General features: G+C 56.7%; 1 protein-coding gene across 2 annotated transcripts; it reads right to left on the bottom strand.

Annotated features, from left to right (window-relative positions):
• Positions 1-1,533: 1,533 nt before the first annotated feature.
• EOMES (eomesodermin) lies at positions 1,534-7,948 on the bottom strand. Of its 2 annotated transcripts, none has more exons than XM_058290627.1 (6): positions 6,715-7,948; positions 5,605-5,759; positions 4,848-4,969; positions 4,274-4,432; positions 4,125-4,186; positions 1,534-3,374 (listed from the first exon to the last, which is right to left on the bottom strand). In XM_058290627.1, exons 1-6 carry the CDS (start codon positions 7,560-7,562, stop codon positions 2,636-2,638), a joined length of 2,085 nt encoding a protein of 694 aa, XP_058146610.1. In that variant the 5' UTR covers positions 7,563-7,948; the 3' UTR covers positions 1,534-2,635. The 2 variants fall into 2 exon arrangements, with proteins under 2 accessions (XP_058146610.1, XP_058146611.1); XM_058290628.1 differs by having other exon boundaries at positions 1,534-3,317.
• Positions 7,949-9,906: the final 1,958 nt, after the last annotated feature.

Below are 9,906 nucleotides of genomic sequence, written 5' to 3'. Positions count from 1 at the left end.
CATTTTGGTGTCTGACACTCCGTCTCAGGAATGCCTTATCACAAGGTGTTAATTGGGGCCACTCAGCCACTTACGTTTTCCTATTAAACACCGAGAGGGACTTTTCACAAGTACCAGGTTCTTTTTACTGTACGGTGCAAAGACAGACACGACTCGAAATAGAGGGGGGCCGCTCTGCTTTCGCGGGGCGGTGATTCGCATTTTCGGGCTTCCGAGAGCGCCCCGATTTTGAAATTCCACCGCCTCTCCCGAAGCACGCGGGTGCCCTGGGGAGGGTGTGCCGGGCCGGGCGAGGGCGCCGGCCAAGTTCGGGAGACCGCGCGCCTCCCTCCCCGGGGCCTGCACTTGTCATTCATAAATCAACGTACATTCAAAGCCAAGTCCTCGGAGCTTCCGCCCTCGGTTCCCCGATAAAATTCGGGGCGACTGTGCCCAAAAAAAAAAAAAAGGCGTTTCGAGCAGGCACGATCGGAGACGCGCGGCGGGCGCTCGTGTTCCCAAGGTCACCGGCGGCGGAGACCGAAGTCGGGCCCCGGAAGGTGAAGGGGGTGGGCAAGCGGGGAGAGGAGAGGTCCCGGCCCCCGGCGGTCTTAATTGGGCGCGGAAGGGGAGGTCGGGGCTGATTGCTCGCCTCCCAGCGGCTAATCCTCTTAGCAGCTGCATTTCCGCGCCACGCAGTCGAGCAGAATGACCCTCCCGGCGAGACCTTTACCCCGGGCGGGTCAGGAGGGGGCTGGAAAGGTTTGCAAGCCGGGCCCGAAGCCGTCTCCTGATAAGCCCGGCGGACTGTCTGGCGGCGGGGCCAAAGGCCCTCCGCCCCACCACCCTGGTTTGAGTTTTGGAGGGTCCCGGGCCGTAAGCGGCTCCCGCGCCGCTGTTTGCAGAGCCCCGGCGCGCGGGAAAACTGGGGACCCAGGTTCCTAAGTGCCGCGCCGCAGGCCCACCCCCCACCCCGGGCTGAGGGCAGATTCGGGGAAGGGGCCCTCCGGGGCCGGGAGCTGCCGAGGCGAGCAGCCCGCGGGGGGTGGTGCGCCCAGTGTCTCCCTGCGGAAAGCCAGCCGCAGGCAGGAGCAGGAGCCGCGGTGGGTGGCCTGCGTCCCCCTGCCACGCCTCGGGGACTCGGAACGCTCGGTGCTGGGACCCTGGGGAGCCCAGAACTGGGTGGCCCTAAGTAAGCAGAGAAAAATGACCGGAGAATTGACAGAGTGGCCAAGGGCCGTGGCAGGGGGCGAGATTTTAGAGACTTGGATTAGGGTGGAATGGGCTATCTCGAATCTCGGCAACAACCGGCCCTCCCCCTCCGGTTCCAACACCCATTGTCCAGACTTCCCAGTGCGGTGAGGAAACAGCCCCATTCATCAAGGAAAAAGGAAGATAAGCAAAATCATCCCTACCCCCACTCCTCATAGGTACGGTGCCAAATTAGAGCTTGCAGACCTGGGGAAGGGGAAGGTGGGTGGCTAGGGAAGGTGGAGGAGACAAAAGATTTTAAAAGGATTAAACGCCCTAGCACAGAAGACAGAGCTATGCTCATTCCCGTACTGAACCACATTTATTAAAAATGACTAAGACTGTACATAAAAACCCAAGATCTCTAAAAAGCCTATAGGAGCTGTGGCATCAGGTTTTAATGTCTTCACATTACCAAGTTGGAGGGGAGAGGGGGCGTGGCAAAGGGAGAATGAAATCGGAGTTTTCCTTAACACCTCTCTTGAGACAGTTTTCAAGTTAGTACAGGGTAGCTGAATACATTCTTATCCATCTAAGAAGTAGACAGAACATTCCCTCTGATGGGGATGTTGAGAGACTCTCTCCCCTTGCCTCTGCAGCTGTTAGGTGATTTTGCAAAGTCTTTACAAAGCCGGAAGCACCAATTTTACATGAGCTCAGACACCTACGGCGACTATTTGTACAATATATTCCATATTATTCTACAGTGTATCTAAATGCACGCAACTGTACAGTTTAAAATTCTCTTTTTTTTGGCTGTTCCCCGACCCCCGGCCCTCTCCTGAGTGCTCTGAAGGGCCCTCTAGCTCAGGGCAGAGGCCAAGCACTTCCGAATGAGGCAGTCCTGAAGTAGGGCAAACATGGCTTGTCCTGGAATAAAATCAGGTAAAACCAGCACTTTCACCAAGGTTTTGCTCGCCTCCCAGGCCTAACATCTTTTGTCCCTAGAAGAAGTCCCCTGTTGAAGCTTTAAGGCCCCAGACCCTCTTTTCCAGGCTCAAAACACCTTCTATTTGCTTAAAGATTTACCAAGAGAAATGAGAACCAAAGCTTTCAACTCATTTGATAGTGCTTGGCACACTCAAGCTTCACAGCCCGCTTCGCTGAATGTTTAGTGTCTCCAATAAATAAATCTGGAACCTGGAATAACCTTCGCACTTTAAAAACCCTTTCAAGTCCTCTGTTAACTTCATTTTAAAAAGAGAAAGAAATGCTAGGTCTGTTTCAGTTACCTGCAACAATCAAAAAAAGCTTTGGCACCTTCTTAAGGGAATTGCACAAAACAGGATGCGTCAAGGTGGAAGGCAAATTGCCTTTTTGGCAACCGAGGCAAAGACAATGAATGAAACACCACCAAGTCCATCTGCAGAAAGGTAGCTAATTTTCACGAGGTTCAAATAATTCTTTAGGGAGTTGTGTAAAAGGCATAATAGCCCCCCATGCCTTTTGAGGAGTCTTTACTGTACTCTTCGGCGTTAATGTCCTCACACTTGATGGAGGGGGAGTTTTCATTGCTGGACGTGCTAGGAGAGAGCCGCCTTCGCTTACAAGCACTGGTATATACCCCCGAATCATTGGAATCTAGAGACTTGATGGAAGGGGGTGTCTCAATCCAAGAAGAGCTGATTTCTTCTTTGACCTTCTCCTTGGAGAGTGGGTCTTCAGAGAACACAGGGGGACTTGTTCTGGAGGTCCACGGCAGTCCAGGTGTCATCTTCCTCTGATAGGACCCGCGGCCTCCCCACCCTGCCATGGCAGGGAAGGTTGGGTCCGGGTAGTATCCCAGGGCATGGGATGTCTGGAGGGGCAAGGATTTAATACCGTACGGGAGCAAGGTGCTGGAAGTATATTCGGACTCGTAGGAGCCGATGTCCAGTTTGTTGGTCCCAGCTTGCTGGACAGGGGTGACCAGCCACCGCTGCGGAGGGTTGGTCACCTCTTCGCTCTGTTGGGGTGAAAGGAGGCCGTTGGTCTGTGGCACGGTTCGCTCGCCATTATAGTATCGGGCTTGAGGTAACGTGTTGACAAAGGGCTCCGGGAAGAAGGACTGTACGCCGTACCGGCCTCCAGGGACAATCTGATGGGATCTAGGAGAATCCGTGGGAGATGGAGTTAACCTGTCATTTTCTGAAGCGGTGTACATGCTACAATATAAAGAGAAACACTTAAAAAAAAAAAACCTTATGTTGTTCCCCAAACAAATTACCTCCCAGAAATGACAACAATGAGAGCTCCTGGTTGTCTGTACTGAGCGCTGGTCCATTGAAGCGGTGAAAGAGAGGCAGATGCATTTGACCTAGACTCTTGGCTTTTGGGAGCAAACTCTCCACCATATAAGAAAAGGGTTCCCCCTAGGCATTATGTATTATTAGTTAAACCAGAGAAAATCCACCTTTGTGAGTCCTAGAACTTAAAGAACTCAGAGCAGCCCTCCCTCCATTGCCAATGTGACAGAAAGAACACAGGCTGTGGAGGGAGAAACCCAGATTAAACGGGCATTTGCAGGCCCTTGCTGTTTTGATCTGAAAATTACATCCTCTTGGTCTCAGATTTTTCATAGGTTAACAACAAGGGGGAGGAGTAAAAATACCTGCTCCTGGGAGGATAAAAATGTTGGGTCAGAATGAGAAGGTATGTAAATGCAAAAGTCTTACCACTCAAATGTTAAAAAGTACACTCTTCCTTTTAAATCTCTGAGTATTTCTTTAGCAATTAACAAAAGCCTTCCGTGAAAACTCTCAAGCAAGATTCGTGTCAGAGAAACAGATGCAAAAATAAAGGTAAATAAAAATCCCAAACATGAAAGCTCTTCCTAGAATAGAGCCCCAACCCGTCTGGTTATGTGTGTTCTGTTCAAAGATGAGCGCGCAAATGTGAATAAAAGGAGCACTTACGAATCATAGTTGTCTCTGAAGCCTTTTGCAAAGGGGTTATGATCGATCTTTAATTGAGTAATCTAGAAGGGGGAGAAAAACAGTCGTTGAGTGCTTTTTGTCATGTCGGGCCCGGCTTTAGAGGCTTGTGGGACGCAGGGGACACTCACATCAGTGTTTTGGTAGGCGGTCACGGCAATGAACTGTGTTTCTGAGAAGGTAAAAGTCTGAGTCTTGGAAGGTTCATTCAAGTCTTCCACGCCATCCTCTGTAACTTCCACGATGTGCAGCCGTGGTTGGTACTTGTGTAGAGACTGTAAGACTATCATCTGGAAATGGGACAGAAAAAGAGTTGCCAGATGGAAAGGGCCTCTTAGAGGATGCAAAGAAGGTTTTAACCCATCAGGGAGTTTGGAATGGGACGCTTCCTTCCCCACCCACAGCTCTCCATTTTCAAGGTCCATTGTAGCGATCTGATCGCTGCCATTTTTAACTTAAAGCCTGGCTGAGTATGTGTGTTCGATAAACACTGTATTTCCTCTTGACTTCCTCTGGCCCCCAAAGATAAGAGGCAATTTGCTTGTTCTCGAAATCCAGTAAGAAAGTGAAGATGAGAAAAGCCGGAAGAAAAAAAAGGTTAGCAAGAAATGGGGGAGTAAACAGGTCACTACTGTGAAAAGAGGGTGGACTCTGGTTCGAAAAGGGACACTGGAAGACATTACCCGCCCCCCTCGGCCACTCTACCTGCGTGTTGTTGTTGTTCGCGCCTTTATTATTGGTGAGTTTTAATTTCCCAAAGGAAATCTCCTGTCTCATCCAGTGGGAACCCGTATTGGGAGACTCGGGGTGAACATACATCTTGTTGCCTAAGAGAAAATGAAACAAAACACAAAACGCAGGCATATAGGGCTGTTTACAAGCGGGGGGTGGGGCAGGGGTATCTGTTCCCAGCAGGTGCATGGAGACTCAGCCCAATTCTCCCCAGCACCAGGGCAGGGGGGAGCACCTCAGGACGCAAACTTTGCAATGCTTCCCAGCCTTCCTGGGACAAGGCACTGGTCTTAAACAGAATCTCAAAATTCTAAAGCACAACCAACAGGAGATACCTCTGGAAGGTCAACTTGACTTCCAAAGCTGGAAAGGGCAACATGTGATGGAAGGTGGTTGGACTTCCAGGCATGGGAAGAGTATATTGTCAGGAATGTCTTCCCATCCTAAAATCTTAGGACTATTCGTTCCTCCAGCGTGGAGAGGTAGGGATTGGAGGAGGGGGGGGTCGTGGGTAAAAGGTCTATTTATTGGCAGGCAAGAAAACCTGCCGGTCATTTTCTCCTTCCACCAATCAAAGACATTCAGCAGAAAGTTCTACTAACAGCTCCAGGCCCCAGATGGGAAAAAACAAAAGTGCTAGATTTAAATGTGAATCGTCTGGAGTCCCGGCTCGGATTTCTTCCCAGCCCGCCCCTCCCTCCCCCTGCCCCCAGGTCTCCTCTCTCCTCACCCTGCATGTTATTGTCGGCTTTGCCGCACGTCACCCACTTGCCCCCCTGGAAGCGCCAGTGGTTGGGGTCTGCCAGCACCACTTCCACGAACACGTTGTAGTGGGCGGTGGGATTGAGTCCGTTTATATTGAAGCTCAAGAAGGGAAACATGCGCCTGTGCAAGGGAATACAACCGGGAGAAGCCAGTTTCAATGGGGAGCGCCGGGCCCCGGCCGGGACCCCTGCACACCCGGAGGTGGGGCGGGAGCACGACATTTAGAAGCCTCAGTGAAGAGAATAGTGCTAGATAAAGCGGGCCGAAAATATTTTTGAGTGGCAACTCTTGAAACACCTCCCTCTTTTTTTTCCCCCCAAATAATTCGCCCCAAAGTCAGGATGTCTCAAATTCATGAGCCTCTGAACCCCCTCCTAAGTTCTCCGTCCTTTCAGAGAGTCACTATTTTCTTCCCAGGGTGTTAAAAGACATGACTTTTTAAAGGCACGAGTATCAGAGTACAAAATTAAGTTCTTTATGTAAAACAATAGCAAAAAAAAAAAATTCTACCAGTAAGGCTCGAGTCCGCTTTGAGTGTTCCTCTCCCAGCCCTCGTCCCCCTCAGTTTCCCCAGAAGTAACCACTACCAGCAGTTGGATGTGTTATCAGAAGCCTCCAGGGCCTGACTAGCTAACTACCCGACCAACCCTCCCCGCCGGCTCACGCCCATCTCCCGGAGGCGCCCCGTGGAGACCCTGGCGCCTGAGACGGCGGGAGCCCACCTCCCGCGCTCAGGTGGCCACGCCTGAGCCTTCCCCCATCCCCAGCTCCTCGCCGGCGCGCAGAGCCGCGCGGACCACCGCCCAGCGGGCAGAACTAGTGCCTCCAGCTTTGCGGTTACGCCCAAATTTCCATTCCAGTCTCCTCCCGGCCCTCCAGGACCGGGACAGGGAAGGGCAGCCGCAGAACTTTAGGCGCCGGCCCAAGCCGCTGCCTCCGGGGCCGGGAGAGGAACGGCACTGGCGAGACCTCCTGTCCACTCACTGCGCGCAAACACCGCCCGCCAGGCGCTCGGGGAGGCCCGCGCACGCACCCTTCACCCCCGCGCCCCGGGGCCCCTCGGCGCGGCGCTCACCTGCCCTGTTTGGTAATAATCATCTCGGTTTGGTGGCGGTGGAATTTGAGCCACAGAGGCCGGTTGCACAGGTAGACGTGGGCGCGGAAGCCGGAGCCGGGCACCCCCAAGCCCCCCAGTCCTCCGCAAGACCCGGCCGCGGCCGCTCCGGGGTACGGCCCGTAGAGCGGGGCGCCCTGGCCGTACTGATAGGCGCCGGGGCCGCCCCCCGCGCCGCCACCGCCGCCCGCGCCGCCGCCCGCGCCGGCTCCGGGGCCAAACTGCGCCCTGCCGGGGGGGCACACCGCGGTGGGGAAGCCGCCGGGGGGCAGCATGGAGCCGTAGGGGTAGCGCGCCCCGTTGGGCGCCGGGTACACGGCTCCGGGGGGCGCCCCGGCCGCCGCCTGGTACGGGAAGAGCGAGCAGGGCGCGGGCAGCTCCGAGCCCTGCGGCCCGGGCGACTGGAGGTAGTAGCGCTCCGAGCTCAGGCTGTCCATGGAGTAGCGCGCGGTGGCGGCGGCCGCGGCCGAGGGCAGCTCCTCCTCCCCGCAGGGGGAGCCCTTGCGGCCGTCCGGGGGCCCCGGCTTGGCCACGGCGGCGGCGCTGGCGAAGGCGTCCCCGGCGTCGGCGTCACTGAGCATGGCCGCGGGGGCCCCCGCGCTGGACGTGGCGGGCTCCCCGCTCCCGGCCTCGCACGCGAGGCTGCCCGAGAACTTCTTGGGCGCTTTGTCCAAGTCCAACCGCTGCGGCGAGGGGGCCGCGCCGGGGAGGTGGCCCGCGCCCGCGCCGCCGCGCGCACTCTCCAGCGGGTAGAAGTGCGCGCCGGGCAGGTTCACGGAGCTCACCAAGAGCTGCTCGCCTAACTGCATGCTTCGCCGAGCGCGGGGCGCAGCTGGCAGCTTCCTCTCCTCCCGCGGCCCGGTTATAAAGGCAGGCTGGGGGAGCCAGCGCCCTCTTCCGAGGGGAAGGTCACTTCCCCTGCCCCGCGCGCGGCTGCTCCCCGCCGGCCGGCGCGCGGGCCGCCCCAGCGCGCACTCGCGCGCCCTGACGCCGCGTCTTGCCCGCGCCGCGGGCACCCTGAGTGTGAAGCCGGGAGGTGGGAACTGACCGAGAAGCACTCTCCTTTTCCTGCCCCGGCCCCTCTTGCCTCCCTCTTCCCCTCCCACACTCACGCTCGGGGAAACGGGGACCTAGATCTCTGACCCTCGCCACCCACCAGCCCGCGTCTTCCGGCCCCTTCTCGCTGGCCAACCCCTCGGCCTAGCGGGCCACTTGGAAACTTGCGGGTCGTCTTGGGCGGCTTTATATACGCGCGGCTGGGGAGGGGCTTCGCCGTCCCGCAGCCTGGGGGCCCTCCTATTGGCTGCTGGAGGTGACACTAATTCAATTAAGTATTTACTAATTGGATCAGTCGCCAGCGACTTTCTTTTCCTTTAGCCTGTGTTTTTGAGGTTTTTTTTTTTTTTTTTTGAGATTCTGTCCGGCTGTGAGAATTAATCCTGGTGTCTGTATTTCGCCGTCGTTTCGGGGAACCGGGTTTGGGGTCTCCGAAGCGAAGCAAACTTCGCGCGGGAGTCACTCGGGCTCTCCCTGCTCCGGGAATGCGCGGGGCGGGTATTCGAGGCTGCGGGTCCCATTGGCCACCGGGAACTGGGGAGAGGCCCGAGCCAAGTTTCTTGTCCCGTCGCGCGCACCTTTCTCAGGTCGGGGGAGGACTCCCTGGCCCCTTTTTTGTTCATCCTGGCCCTTTCACCTGTCGGGAAGGGTTCGTGGAAAGGACGCGCGCTCCGCCTTTGAGATGCGGAGACCGAGCCAGCACCTCGGCCCCCCGCGAGGACCGACGCCCCCAGCTTCTGGATCAGAAGCCCGGGTGGGTGCGCCTTGGGGACATCCAAAGAGCGAAACCCAGCGAGCTCGCCACGCCTCGCCTGCCTTCGGGAGGCCATCGCTTTTACTCTTCCCAACCCGAAATCCACGCTGCTCAGTTTCCCCGAACCCCGGGTTTCTCGCCCGCACCCCGCCCCCCGCTTGCAGACGGACCCCGCACCGGGGAACAAAGGTTCCCTGGCAGCCGCGCCGTGAAGGTCCCCTGCGCCTCTCCTCCGCGGCACAACCCAGAAGGAAGAATAATTAGTGAAATAATCAGTTTGATACTGAATTAAGCCCCTTGGCCCCAGCTGCTTGTTCCTGCAACCTGCCTTTCCGCAGACAGTAAAGAGCGGCGCCGTCATATTTTATTGTTTTATTACAGAAAGGCGGGCGGGAGGGGCCTGTTTAGTTACCGATAAGGAAGAGCCTGAATATTCACAGTTAATAAGCAATTACGGACGCGGCTTGTAATCGCTCCGGGAGCGCATTTTCCGGCTGAGATGTCGGAGCCTCTGCTGCCCCAACCGAGCCCGATCACACGGGAAACGCGGCGCCCGCAACAGATGAGGCGGCCGCCGGCTTTGCGGGGCGCACACGCAGCCCAGCGGAGCCGTCGCAGCGAGGTTCAAACTGCGGCTGCACCAACACGCGCAGGTTTAGGTTAGAGAGACGGGAGGCCCCTGCAGCCCTCGGACACTCCAGGGCATTTGTCACCGCTTTCTCGTGGTGGTGAAAACCAGGCGCGCGCGCGGGCTGGCAGGGTCAAGGGGAACGGGGGGCAAGTTCAAGGCGAGTGGGCCAGGGCGGGGCCCTGGTCTGCGCTAGGCCAGAGTCTTGGGGACGCAGATGCCCGCAAGGCGGGCCCCGGGCGCGCTCTGCCGGGTGCGTTTCGTCCCATCGGTTTCGTCTGGATCTAAGTGTCTGAGATGATTCGATCGCCTCCCCGCCCACGCCTGCGTTGTCCTCTTTTGTTTTACTGTGATGCAGGGAAGTCCTGAAGAATTGAATTCTTCAAGTAGGCTAGCGCTTTCATGACCGTCACTTCTTTGTCATTTTCAACGTGGAGGTGACGCGATCTCAAGGGAAGGAAGGTGCCTCGTGGCTCGGGCGGCTTGGGCCAGGTAGCCCGGTGCTAGGATTCGGGGGGCTCCTCCAACGTTAGCTTTGACCTTAGCTGCAGGGTTTTGAGGCCACAGAAGGAGTCTGAACATCTCCGGTTGGTTGCCGGTTTGGGGAGAGGGGTGGGTGGAAGTTGTGCGCTTTCACATGGAGGGAAGCGGGCCTTGGTGTCCCTTCAAAATGCTTTCGAGGCGGCCAGGGAAGCGCAGCGCGTGGCAAGGTGCC

This window comes from Dasypus novemcinctus, chromosome 31, assembly GCF_030445035.2.
Source record: "Dasypus novemcinctus isolate mDasNov1 chromosome 31, mDasNov1.1.hap2, whole genome shotgun sequence".
Classification (NCBI taxonomy): Eukaryota; Metazoa; Chordata; class Mammalia; order Cingulata; family Dasypodidae; genus Dasypus; species Dasypus novemcinctus.
The sequence above is the reverse complement of the archived record's forward strand: the minus strand, read 5'-3'. Positions and strand labels throughout refer to the sequence as shown.